Here is a 14,488-nt window from a genome sequence, read left to right as displayed (position 1 = left end):
AAAACAAGTTTTTAAAATATTTCAATGTGTAGTATTAGAAATATAAGTTATTTGCTTTGTGGGAAGTTTTAGGCTTAGAGACAGTATCACTCAATAAAATTCATTTAATAAAATATATGTTTAAAAATGTTTTTAGAATGCTAATAAATATTATAAAATTCCCTATAACTAAGAAATCAGAAACAAGGGGTGAAAATTCTACATAAAAGAATAGTTCTCTCTGAGCATGAGCTATATTAGTAACAAAAGCAATAGAATTCTTAGCAACAAAATAAAGTTATCATCCTACCTTTATTGGTGAAATATGAGAATGGGAAACAAACCCGTGGACATTCTCAATTTCTGACAGGTTCTTCTCTGAGACATGAACTAATTCCGGACCTATCACCTCATTAGTGATTTGTGGGGATATGTGCTCTTGAGGAAGTGTATCTTCATCCTGATACCGGTATTTCTGTAAAGATAATTATTCAATATGAAAAAACCCTGAAAAGCAAAGTAAGTTCAATTTGAGTCATGGTTTCATAACTAACCAAATACTCAATACTATTTAACTGTATGAAAAGTATACTGTATGGCTTAATGTAAAACATCTTAGAGAAATAGACCTCCATTTAGAGGTCATGCCAATATGTTAATAAAATTATTTGATTATTAAAAATATTTCAGATTCTGGGAAGATGGGTGAGTAGGAAGCACAAAGAATTTGTCTTTCCACTTAGACAACAATTACACAGGCAGAAACTGTCTGATGTAACTATTCTAGAACTCTGGAGTCTGTTGAGGGTTTGCAACTACCAGGGGAAAACGTGGGATGGTAAACTGTGATTACTTCACCATCTCGATTCATCACAGTACTGAAAGTTGCACCCAGAGCAATTAGGCAAGAAAAAGAAATGAAAGACACCCAAACTGGAAAGGAAGAAATAAAATGATCTCTGTCTGCAGAAGATATATGTAGAAAACTCTAAAGACTCAGCAAAAAAGCTGTTAGAACTAATGAATTCAGCAAAGTAGCTTGATATAAAGTCAACACAAAATTCAGCTGCATTTGTATACACAAGGAATCTGAAAAGAAAATTACAAAAACAGTTCCATTTACAATAGCATCAAAAAGAATAAAATACTTGGGAATAAACTTTACTTGTACAATGAAAACTATAAAATACTGCTGAAAGAAATTAAAGATGACAGAAGAAAAATGGAAGCACATCTTGTGTTTATAGATTGGAAAACTTAATATTATTAAGAGGTCAGTATCAGCCAAAGCAATTTACAAACTCTGTCAAAATTCCAATGACATTTTTTGCAGAAAAAGAAAAACCCATTCTAAAATTCATGTGCAATCACAAGGAACCTGAACTGCCAAAATAATCATGCAAAGAATACAGCTGGAGGACTCACACTTCCTCATTTCAAAACTTACTATGAAGCTACAGTATTCAAAACAGTTTGGTACTGGCATAAATACAAATGTACAGACCAATGGAACAGAAGTCCAGAAATAAACCTTCACATAAATGGTCAAATTATTTTCAATAAGGGTGCCAAGACTATTCAATAGGGAAAAGAATAGCTTTTCAACAAGCAGTACTGGGAAAAGTGGATATCCACATGCAAAAGACTGAAGCTTCATGGTTCCCTAATTAATTAGGGAGAAATTAATTCAATATGGATCAAAGACCTAAATTTAAGACCTAAAACAATAAAACTCTTAAAAGAAAACATACATACCAAGGTTTCATAGCATTGCATTGATTTCTTAGATATGATTCCAAAAGTACAGGTAACAAAAGAAAAAACGGGGACATTATAAAAATGTAAAAATTTCGTGCATCAAAAGATACTGTCCACAGAGTAAAAGGCAACCCACAGAATGACAAAGTTTTGCAAATCATATGTCTAATAAAGGATTAATGTCCAAAATATACAGAAAACTCCTAACTAAAAGTCAACAAAAATCCAAACAACTCGATTCAAACATGGGCAAAGAACTTAGAGAGAAGGTAAATAAATGGCCACTTAGCACATGAAAAGATGATCAACATCACTGTTATAGAAACCTAGAAAACAAGTGTTGGTGAGAATATTGAGAAAATGGAACACTCATACACTGGTAGGAATGTAAAATGGCAATGTCAACTGTAGAAAGTAGTATGACAGTTTTTTTAAAAACTAAAAATAGAATTACTATATGCATCTGGCAATTCCACTTCTGAGTATATACCCAAAAGAACTGGAATCAGGGTCTTGAAGAGATATTTATAAATGCATGTTCACAGTAGCATTATTCACAATAGCTAAAACATAGAAGAAACCCAACAAGGGTCCATCCATGGAGAATGAATAAGCAAAATTTGGTATATACAATGGAATTATTTTCAGCCTTAAGAAAAAAATTCTGCAATACGTTACACGTGGATGAACCTTGCAAACATTATGCTAAGTGAAATAAGCCAGTCACAAAAAGACAAACCCTGTATAATTCCACTTATATGAGGTATACAGAATACAGCTGATCCTTGGAACAAGGGGTTAGAGACACCAACCCTGGGTGCAGTCAAAAATCCATGCATAACTTTTGACTTCCCAAAAACTTAACCAATAATAGCTTACCGTTGACTGGAGAGCTTATGATATATAATTATAATTTTATAATCATGAAAAAAGACTAGTATCTACGTGTCTACTATATATTATTGATAAATACCTTTTTATTAAATGTTTTTGATATTTCTAGACTATGCAGTTCATCTGTAAGTTTTTTTTTTAAATTGCTGCAAATCTCTAAAAGATTATCCAATATATTTATTGAAAAAAAATCTGCATTATCAGTGGACCTACACAGCTCAGACTCATGTTGTTCAAGGCTCAACTACAGTTAAAATAATAAAGACATTAAGTTATAATGGTTGTTGTCAGGGGCTGAAAGGAGGGGAGCATTGTGACATATTGTTTAACAGACACAGTTTCACTTTAACATGATGAATAGAGTTTCCAGGGCTGGATGGTGCTAATGGTTGAGAAACAATGAGAATGTATATTAACACCACTAAACTGTAAACTTAAAAATGGTCAAATGGTAAGTTTTACCACAAGGAAAAGAAAAAGGAAGTTTAAGAAATAATTCAGGGGATGGGGTGCCTGAGTGACCCAGTCAGTTAAGCATCCGACTTCAGCTTAGGTCACAATCTCTCAGTTGTGGATTCAAGCCCTGCATCGGGCTAGATGCTAAACATGCAGAGCTTCCTTGCCTCTCAACTCTCCCCCACTTGTGCACATGCTCTTTCTCTCAAAATAAACAAACTTTAAAAAAAAGAAAAAGAATTCAGGGGCATCTGAATGGCCTACTAGTCAGTTGAGCATCCAATTCTTGGTTTGAGCTCAGGTCATGATCTTGAGGTTAGTGAGTTCAAGCCTTGTGTCGGGCTCTGAGCTGACAGTCTGGAGTCCGCCTGGGATTCTCTCTGTCTCCCTTTTTCTGCCCCTCACTCACACACTCTCTCTCAAAATAAATACATAAATATTTTTTTAAAAATCCTTCTTAGCTTAAAAAAAAAAAAGAAAGAACTCAGAGTTAGGTGGAAAAAATCTAAATATTGATTTGCTCATTTCTTATCCAATTTCAGCTGAATGCTGGATCTCTAAAGACCAAGTTGTTTAAGTGGAATCAACATGAAAAGCCAAAGTGGTTTGGCTAACTTAGTTTGGTTTTCTTACTCAGTTAACTGGTATAAAAATGAAAAGTCTTTTCAAATTCTAACTGAAAATCATACTGTTAGATAATATTTTTCTTTTATCTGTAAGAGAATCTTTGCCTTCTATCTATCTTCTATCACTTCTTCTATCACTTCTATCACACATATAATTTCATGCAATCTATTTTTAAAGGAAAGTAGTTTTAAGAAAACCAAATCTACCCTACCCCATACACAAAAGTAAAGGAAATCATAATTATAGGAACTGGGAGAAAATAAAAGTGCATGCTTTTCAACTCAGACAATGTATATTTATAAACACAAAACCAAAAGAAACTAAAATATTCTCTCCCCTCCCCCAGTAAACACATTCATAAAGAAAAAGACACAAACAAGCCATGATAGAAAAAACTTTTATGGCAACAAACAAAAAATTATTAGTCACTAATAGCCACTCTCATAAATCATTAAAAAAATAGCAAACCTAATAAAGAGATATTCACAAAATGCACACAGATGGATCAGTAAATTTATAGGAAAAACATGCTCAACTTCCCCAGTAATTAAAAATTACAGTTGTCAGCATTCAGAGAAATGGGCATATTATCATTACATTCCTGGTAGAGGTCTTTCTCTGGTGGACAGAATGTTACAATGTTTCAGAAGCCTTGAAAATGTCTCTACTCCTTGATCCAGTAATTCCACTTCTAGAATATAATCTTAGATATAGCATCAGTGAATCTTATATATTGTAAAATATATAAAAAATCCCTTTAACTATGAATTTGAGTGCTGAAAGTTACTATACAGCCTCCAACATCACTTTTTAAACAACATCCTTCTTTTAAATTACATGGAAAACAATCAGATTCACATCAACATTAGCAAGTTCATTTAACATGATAGAAGAAATGTTTTTACATGTTAACCTCAAATATTTTTAAAATCAATGAAAAGAATTCTCTAACTTTATCCCGAGTTAAGTCTGAAGTTATAAACATATAAAATTTAACACAGTTTAACTTTTTTTAACGTTTATTTATTTTTGAGAGACAGAGAGAGACACAGCATGAGCAGGGAAGGGGTGCAGAAAGGAGACAGAATCTGAAGCAGGGTCCAAGCTCTGAGCTATCAGCACAGAGCCCTGTGCAGGGCTCGAACTCACAAACTGCAAGATCATGACCTGAGCTCAAGTTGGACACTTAACTGACCGAGCCACCTAGGCACCTCAACACAGCTTAAACGCTCAATTGGGCAGAAGCAAACTCTAAGTACTTTTATATCTTAAAAGGAGATATGATTAAATGGAAGGAAACCTGATTATCATCTTTTCCTTTTTTTCCTTCTCCCCAGCTCCCCCCATAATCATCTTTTCATACTTTACAGGTATGCCACAACTTAGTATGTACTTTTGAGAGAGTACATGCAGAAAGATATTCACTACAGTATTGTCTGGAATGAAGAAAAATTGGAAACAAGCTTCTTATCAATACAACAACAAAAGGTAAATATATATTGGTACAGTCATGCTATAAAAGTTATGTAAACATTAAAATGGATAAAAATCTACTTCTTTTAACAGGGAAAGCGGAAAATATAGATTAATGAATGAGAAAAGCATGTTCTGAAGCTAACGCTGAACATTTTAAAGCAAAGGAATGCTACCCCTATGTATGTATAAATACACATATATATGTATGTATCTATCTTCATGTGTATATGTCTCTGTGTGTATGTGTGTGTATATATGTGTGTGTGTGTGTGTGTATATATATCCATATTCATGAATGTACATAAGTAAGGGCCAAGCCTTGGACAGTGTATGACCTCTCTTTAATGGTGGTCATTAGGTGCATTAGGTGCAAGGACACATAACAAGATTTTAAAACATATAAGGGACAGAAAACTAGCCAAAATGAACAAATGGAAGAAGTCTTCTCAAAAGAAATTCCAGGAAGAAATGACAGCTAAGGAATTGATCAAAACAGCTATAAACAACATAACTGAATAGGAATTTAGAATAATAGTCATAAGATTAGTCACTGAGCTTGAAAAAAAGCATAGAAAACAGCAGAGTCTATTGCTGCAGAGAACAAGGAACTAAAAAATAGTCATGATGAATTAAAAATGCTGTAAATGAGGTGCAAAATAAACTAGAGGTGGCGTCAGTGAGGACTGACGAGGCAGAGGGGAAAGTAAGTAAAATCGATGATAAAATTATGGAAAAAGATGAAGCTGAGAAAAAGCGAGATAAAAAAGTTCTAGACCACTAGGGATAATTAGAGAACTAAATGATTCAATGAAACATAATAGTATCTATATCAAAGGAGTTCCAGAAGAGGAAGAGAGAGAGAAAGGGGCAGAAGGTGTACTTGGACAAATCATAGCTGAGAAATTCCCCAATCTGGGGAAGGAAACAGACACTGAAATCCAGGAGAACACAGAGAACTCCCTTCAGACTTAATAGGAATTGATCCTCTGCATGACATATCATAGTGAAACTGGCAAAATACAAAGATAAAGAGAAAATTCTGAAAACAGCTAGGGACAAATTGGCCTTAACCTACAAGGGTAGACACATAAGGGTAATAGCAAACCTATCTACAGAAACTTGGCAGGCCAGAAAGGAGTGGCAGGAAATTTTCAATGTGCTAAATAGGAATAATATGCAGCCAAGAATCCTTTATGCAGCAAGCCTGTCATTCAGAATAGGGGAAAGGTTTTCCCAGACAAACAAAAACTGAAGGAGTTCATCAACACTAAACCAGCCCTACAAGAGATCCTGAGGGGAACTCTGTGAGTAGAATATTGCAAAGACCACAAAGGACCAGAGACATCAGAATAAGCATAAAATTTACAGATAACACAGTGATTCTAAATCCGTACCTTTCAATAATAAGACTGAATGTAAATGGACTAAATGCTCCAATCAAAAGACATAGGGTATCAGAATGGATTAAAAACAAAAACAAAAAAACAAAACCAAAGACCCAACTATTTGCTGTCTACAAGAAACACATTTTAGACCTGAAGACACCTTCAGATTGAAAGTGAGGGGGTAGAGAACCATCTCTCATACTACTAGAAGTCCAAAGAAAGCTAGAATAGCCATACTTCTATCAGACAAACTAGGTTTTAAACTAAAGACTAATAAGAGATGAAGAAAGGCATTATATCATAATTACAGGTCTATTCATCAAGAAGAGCTAACAATTATAAATGCCTATGCACCCAACTCGAAGCAACCAAATATATAAAACAATTAATTGCAAACATAAGCAATCTTATTGGTAAGAATGTGGTAACTCAAAGGGACTTTAATACTCCACTCACAGCAATGGACAGATCATCTAGACAGAAAATCAATACAGAAACCATGGCCCTGAATGATACACTGGACTAGATGGACTTGACGGATATATTCAGAACTTTTTATTCTAAAGCAGCAAAATATACATTCTTCTTGAGTAACATGGAATATTCTCCAAGACAGATCACATACTAGGTCACAAAACAGCCCTCAATAAATATAAAAGAATTGAGATCATACCATGCGCATTTTCAGATCATAATGCTATGAAACTTGAAACCAACTACAAGAAAAAGTTGGAAAATCTCCAAATGCATGGAAGTTAAAAACATCCTACTAAAGAACAAATGGGTCAACCAGTCATTTAAAGAAAAAAAATTTTAAAATATGGAAACAAATGAAAATGAAAACACAACAGTCCAAAGCCTTTGGGATGCAGCAAAGGCAGTCCTAACAGGAAAATACACTGCAATCCAGGACTATATCGAGAATCAAGAAAAATCCCAAATACAAAAATTAACAGAACACCTAAAGGAACTAGAAGCAGAAAAACAAAGAAGCTCCAAGGCCAACCCAAGAGCTATTTTTTTTTTTGAAAAACAAAAACAAAAACAAAACAAAAAACAAAATTGATAAACCCCTAGCCACACTTCTTAAAAAGAAAAGAGAGTGGACCCAGAGACGTAAAATCATGAATGAAAATAGATTTATCAAACCTAATCCCTCAGAAATAAAAGCAAATATCTGAGGATATTATGAAAAATCATATGTCAACAAACTGGACAACCTGGAAGAAATGAACAAATTCCTAGACATCCACATACTACCAAAACTCAAAAGGGAAGAAACAGAAAATTTGAACAAACCCATAACTAGTGAAGAAGTTGAATCAGTTATCAAAAATCTCCCAACAAATAAGAGTCCGAGGCCAGATGGTTTCCCAAGGCCAACCATTCCCAGATGGTTAATTCTACCAGACATTAATTTAAAGTAGAGTTAATACCTATCCTTCTCAAGCTGTTCCAAAAATAGAAACAGAAGGAAAACTTCCAGACTCATTCTATGAAACTAGCATTACCCTGATTCCCAAATGAGACAGAGACCGCACAAAAAAGGAGAATTACAGGCCAATATCCCTGATGAACATGGATGCAAAAATTCTCAATAAGATACTAACAAATTGAATTCAACAGCATATAAAAAGAATTATTCACCATGATCTAGTGGGATTCATTCCTGGGCTGCAGGTCTGGTTCAATATTTGCAAGTCAGTCAATGTTGACACATCAAGAACCAAATGATCCTGTCAATAGATGCAGAAAAAGCATTTGACAAAATACAGCATTCTTTCTTAATAAACTCTCAAGAAAGTTGGGATAGAAGGAACATACCTAAACATCATAAAAGCCATATATGAAAAGCCCACAGCTAATATCATCCTCAATGGGGGAAAACTGAGAGCTTCTCCCTGAAATCAGGAACATGACCGGGATGTCCACTCTCACACTGTTGTTTAACATAGTGTTGGAGATCCTAGCATCAGCAATCAAACATCAAAATGAAATAAAGGTGTGAAAACTGGCAAAGAAATCAAACTTTCACTTTTCACAGATGACATGAAGACTCTACCAAAAGGCTGTTAGAACTGATACATGAATTGAGTAAAGTTTCAGGATACAAAATCAAAGTACAGAAATCAGTTGCATTTCTATATACCAATAATGAAGCAATAGAAAGAGAAATCAAGAAAATGATCCCATTTACAACTGCACCAAAAACTATACAATACCTAAGAATAAACCTAACCAAAGACATAAAAGACCTGTATGCTGAAAACTATAGAAAACTTATAAAGAAAATTGAAGAAGACTAAAGAAATAGAAAAACATTCCATGCTCATCATTGGAAAAACAAATATTGTTAAAATGTAAATACTACACAGAGCAATCTACACATTCAATGCAATCCCAATCAAAATTGCACTGGCATTCTTCTCAAAACTAGAACAAACAATCCTAAAATTTGGATGGAACCACAAAAGACCCCAAATAGCCAAAGTAATATTGAAAAAGAAAACCAAAGCAGGAGGCATCAAAATCCAGGACTTTAGCCTCTGCTACAAAGCTGTACTCAATAAGACAGTATGGTATTGGAACCAAAACAGATAAATAGGCCAATGGAATATAATAGAGAACCCATTATTACACCCACAAATGTATGGCCAACTAATCTTTTGACTAATCAGGAAAGAGTATCCAATGGAAAAAAGATGTTCTCTTTAGCAAATGGTGCTGGGAGAACCAGAAAGCAACATGCAGAAGAATGAAACTAGACCACTTTCTTACACCATACACAAAAATAAACTCAAAATGAATGAAAGACCTGAATGTGATACAGGAAACCATCAAAACCCTAGAGGAGAAAGCAGGAAACCTATTTGACCTCAGCCGCAGCAATTTCTTACTCGACACATCTCCAAAGGCAAGGGAATTAAAAGCAAAAATGAACTACTGGGACCTCATCAAGATAAAAAAAAAACCTTATGCAATGCAAAGGAAACAATCAACAAAACTAAAAGGCAACCAACAGAATGGGAAAAGATAATTGCAAATGACATATCAGATAAAGGGTTAGCTTCCAAAATGTATAAAGAACTTACTAAACTCCACACCTGAAAAACAAATAATCTAGTGAAGAAACAGGCAGAGGACATGATTGAACACTTTTCCAAAGAAGACATCAAAATGCTCAATGTCACTCATCCTCAGGAAAATACAAATCAAAACAACAGTGAGAAACAACCTCAAACCAGTCAGAGTGGTTAAAATAAATAACATGGGAAACAACAGATGCTGGCGAGGATGTGGAGAAATGGGAACCCTCCTGCCGAATGCAAACTGGTGCAGCCATTCTGAAGAACAGTGTGGAGGTTCCTCAAAAAATTAAAAATAGAACTACCCTAAGACCCAGGAATACCACTGCTAGGAATTTATCCAAAGGATACAGAAGGGCTGATTCACAGGGGCACATGTACCCCAATGTTTATAGCAGCGCTTTCAACAATAGCCAAATTATGGAAAGAGCCTAAATGTCCATCAACTGATAAATGGATAACGAAGATGTGGTTTATAGATACAACGGAATACTACTTGGCAATGAGAAAGAATGAAATCATCCCATTTACAGCAATGTGGATAAAACTGGAAGGTATGATGCTAAGTGCAATCAGTCAGAGAAAGATATCATATGTTTTCACTCATATTTGGATCTTGAAAAACTGTGCTGACAGCTCAGAGCCTGGAGCCTACTTCAGATCCTGTGTCTCCCTCTCTCTCTGTCCCTCCCGTGTTCGCACACTGTCTCTTTCAAAAATGAATAAATGTCAGTGTCAAAAAAAATTTAAAAACCAGGTTTCCCAGTAAAAATCACTCTATATTCATGGAACTATTCAATGTGGTCTTCTGGCTTCTGTATTTCCTGCAAGGTGGCAGTTAAATAGAAGTTAAATAGCCTGATCAGTCTCATGCTTAACTTTTGGCAAGACTATAGATGGTACTGTGTCCTTTTATTAAGAAGCACATAATGTCTGGTTATCTCTTTTTTGTGATGTTGTCAGGCCTTGATATTCAATGTCTAAATCAATTCATTCACTAGGGGCTGCAAAATGATTACAATCTAATTCTACTATTTCATTTTCATTTATCAAAATGGTATACATATATCAAGAGTGGCCTACTATTCAGTTACCTATTGGTATGTTCACACAGGAACTTAACAGTTTTTAAGACATATTAAAAAAATAAAACTGGTTCCCTATCATCCTCTTAAAAGCAATTAAGAGGTTTTTTAGATACTACTGAATACACTACTGATCAAAATCCTACTTGGGTTTTTTGTTTTGTTTTGTTTTGTTTTGTTTTTTAGCAACAGACAGGCTGATCCTAATATTCATATGGAGTTGCAAAAGACTTAGAATAGTTAAAGTAGTCTTTACACAGAAGAGCAAAGTAGAGGACCCAGATTTTCCCATTTCAAGACAATCTACAAAGCTGTATTCATCAAGATTGTGATCCTGGTTTAAGGAAATACATGTATCAATGGAGCAGAATTAAGAGTAGAGAATACTATCATTACATTTATAGTCAACTGATATTCAACATGGATGCCAAGATAATTTAATGGTGGAATGAACAGTCTTTTCAACAAATGATGCTGAGACAACTAGAAGCAAGGTAATTAAATTAGACCTCTAACATTATGTAAAAAACATTAAAAATAGATCAAGACCTAAATATAAGAGCTAAAACATAAAATTCTTAGAAGAAAACATAAATATACATCTTTATAACCTTGGATTCACCAATGTTTCCTAGGTACAACATCTAAAGCACAAGAAACCAAAGAGGAAAAAAAAAAAAAACAGATAAATTTGACACAATATAAATCAAAAACTTCTGTTCACCAAAGGGCACTATCAAGAAAGTAAACTCTCAGTATGGGAGAAAATATTTGCAAATCACTTTTTGATAACACTATCTAGAATACATAATGTATCTGATAAGTCTCCTGAATACATAATGAATCCTTACAGCTCAACAATAAAAAGACAACCCAATTTACAATGGGCAAAGGATTTAAACAGACACTTCTCCAAAGAAGATATACAAATGGCCAATAAGATGCTCAACCATCATTTGTTATTACAAATATGCAAATCAAAACCACAAAGAGAGTTATCACTTTGTATCTACTAGGATGGTAATAAAAAAGATTGATAATATAATACATGTTGGTGAGGATACAGAGAAATGAAAACCTCCAGTGCTAGGTGGGGGAAATAAAATGGGATAGCCATTCCAGCAAAGTTTAGCAGTTCCTCAAAAGGTAAGAAGAGTTACCATGTGCCTGAGTAATTTCACTCTTACTATGCTAACCAAGAGAACTGAAAAGGAACATCCACACAAAAACTTGTACACAAATATTCATAGTATTATCATTCATAACAACCCCAAAGTGGAAACAACCCAAATGTCTATCAATTCATAAATGGATAAATAAAATGTGGTATATCCACACAATGGAACATTATTCAGACACAATAAGTAATTCTTGTATTTATATATTCTGTAACATGAAACTTTGAAAATACGCCAAGTGAGAAAAGCCAGACACAAAAAGTCATCTGCTGTATAATTCTGCTTATATGAGATGTTCAGAACAGGCAAAGTCATAGAACCAGAAAGTAGATTAATGATTTTCAAATACTGGGAGAGGAAGAAATAGGAACCAACTGCTGGTAGGTACAGAGTTTCTTTTTCGGTGATGAAAATGTTCTGGAATTAGTGATGATGGCTGCACAACCTTGTGCACAAAACTATACATTTCACAAGGGTGAATGTTACGGTATGTGAATAGATTAATTTAAAAACTATTATTAAAATGTCCTTAAGGGTACACCTTGATGGCTCAGTTGTTTAAGCATGACATTGGCTCAGGTTATGATCTTGCAGTTCCTGATTTCGAGGCCCATATTCAAGCTCCACACTGACAGTGCAGTGCACAGCCTACTTGAGATTCTCTTTCTCCCTCTGTCTCTCTGCCCCTCTATCACTTGCACGCATGCTCTCTCTGTCGCAAAATAATAAACTTTAAAATAAAATAAAATGTCATTATCAATGGATGAATTACAAATATTTGACTGGCTTTAATCCACTGCAACTATCTTTTCTAAAGCTCAAATTTTCTTTTTTCTAGCCAGTAAAAATCTCTTCTTCATCTCTGAGTTGCCTTATACCTGCCATTTTTAAGAAAGCTTAATACAACAAAATACAGTTACCAAAAGGAGAATTCAGTTTTTTATTAATGACTCAAGGGATTCCTTGAGTTACAATTATTACTTGAGAAAGTATTTCCAAGTAGCTTTCCAGCCCACTATTACATTCTGTAATAGTCATCTGTATTTCTTATTATCTAAAGATTGATTTCAACCAATTACCAAAAAAGTTTAACTTTGAAAATTTCATATAAAACCAATTTTCTAATATAATAGAATGCTTAAAACTAAGCCAAGTGGTTCTTGGACCAAGTGGTCCAAGTCTAACTTACCTAACACTTATACTAGAAAAGAATTACAAAATGGGGATGAAAAGAGGATAAATGAGGAAGGAGATTTAAAAATGATTGTAATATGAACATTTCTAAATACCCATTTAGAAATTCCTCATTCTTTTTCATGTTTTTAAGGCTGGTGTATTCAGTATCAAACCTTCAACTGTTTTTAATCTTGGTTAACAATACTGACAACATTAGTTTACTTACTGACAACTGTGACTTAAAAGCTATTTTAACTTGGAACGTAACTATGTTATTACTTCACTGCCGTTACATATTTTCCAGAACTGTTTCTTTCTTTCTTTTTTTAATTTCTGAGAGAGAGAGAGAGAGAGGTACCGTGAGCAGGGGAGGGTCAGAGAGAGAGGGAAACACAGAATCTGAAGCAAGCTCCAGGCTCTGAGCTGTGAGCAAAGAGCCCGATGCGGGGCCCGAACCCACGAACCATGAGATCATGACCTGAGCCAAAGTCGGACGCTTAACCGACTGAGCCACCCAGGTGCCCCTCCAGAACTGTTTCTTAAGAAAGTTTTCTGATAATGGAAACCATGCAGATATCCAAATCTATTAGAAAATTTACAATGGTTGAAATGAAGACCCAAACCACTATTTTACTAGCATAAAGTTCTTAAATTAATGTTGACCAGTAGAATTAAACATAATCGTCAGTTTGTAAATATCTCCTTAATCTACCTCTCAACCTATAAATACTTGTTTTGGAAACCACAGTTATAAACTCCATATAAATGATAGTATGACTTTTCTAAGACGAGTTTTCCAGAAATTCAAAACCAGGATATTTTAACTTCTAAAACTGACCTACCAGCTAATACCATATCGGAAATAACCCAATATATCATCAAACATAAGGCACCCTCTTATTTGTAACCCTTAAAAAGAAAAAAACCCAAAAAATTGTGAAACTGCAATCAACTGCAAATGCCCTGAAATTCAAAAAGGTTAAATATAGAAAAAAGTGTATCTTACAATCAATGAAATAAATTAATTGAAAACTGCAGAAATGTTCTATATTTCTTCTCAAAAAGCATTATTTTCACTTTTTGGGGTCTTTAACAAGTAAAAATCATTATTTTCAAGAGTTAAAATAAGCTTTTAAGTTTCAAAGTCAAAATAAATGGCCTCAAAGAGACGGGCTTTTAATTTTGTTACTCAGCAGAGAGCCATAGCACAAAGGACTGAAAATGCTGGCAATGCTATACAGTTGACCCTTGAACAACATGTTAAACTGCATGGGTCCACTTATATACAGATTTGTTTTGTTTTTTTACAAATATAGGACAGTACTGTATTTTCTCTTACAATTTCTTTAACATTTAGTTTTCTCTAGCTTACTTTATTGTAAGAATAC

At 34.2% G+C, this 14,488-nt stretch overlaps 1 protein-coding gene across 11 annotated transcripts in view; it reads right to left on the bottom strand.

Annotated features, from left to right (window-relative positions):
• DLG1 (discs large MAGUK scaffold protein 1) overlaps window positions 1-14,488 on the bottom strand; it is a 289,163-nt gene that overhangs the window by 157,432 nt on the left and 117,243 nt on the right. For all 11 annotated transcript variants that reach the window (XM_039250830.1, XM_039250829.1, XM_039250838.1 and 8 more), the window contains exon 5: window positions 290-454. In XM_039250830.1, coding sequence (XP_039106761.1) covers window positions 290-454 — 165 coding nt within the window. The remainder of the gene's footprint in view (window positions 1-289; window positions 455-14,488) is intronic.

This window comes from Hyaena hyaena, unplaced genomic scaffold, assembly GCF_003009895.1.
Source record: "Hyaena hyaena isolate Hyena2069 unplaced genomic scaffold, ASM300989v1 scaffold_382, whole genome shotgun sequence".
In the NCBI taxonomy this organism is placed as follows: domain Eukaryota; kingdom Metazoa; phylum Chordata; class Mammalia; order Carnivora; family Hyaenidae; genus Hyaena; species Hyaena hyaena.
This window is presented reverse-complemented; position numbering and strand designations above follow the sequence as displayed.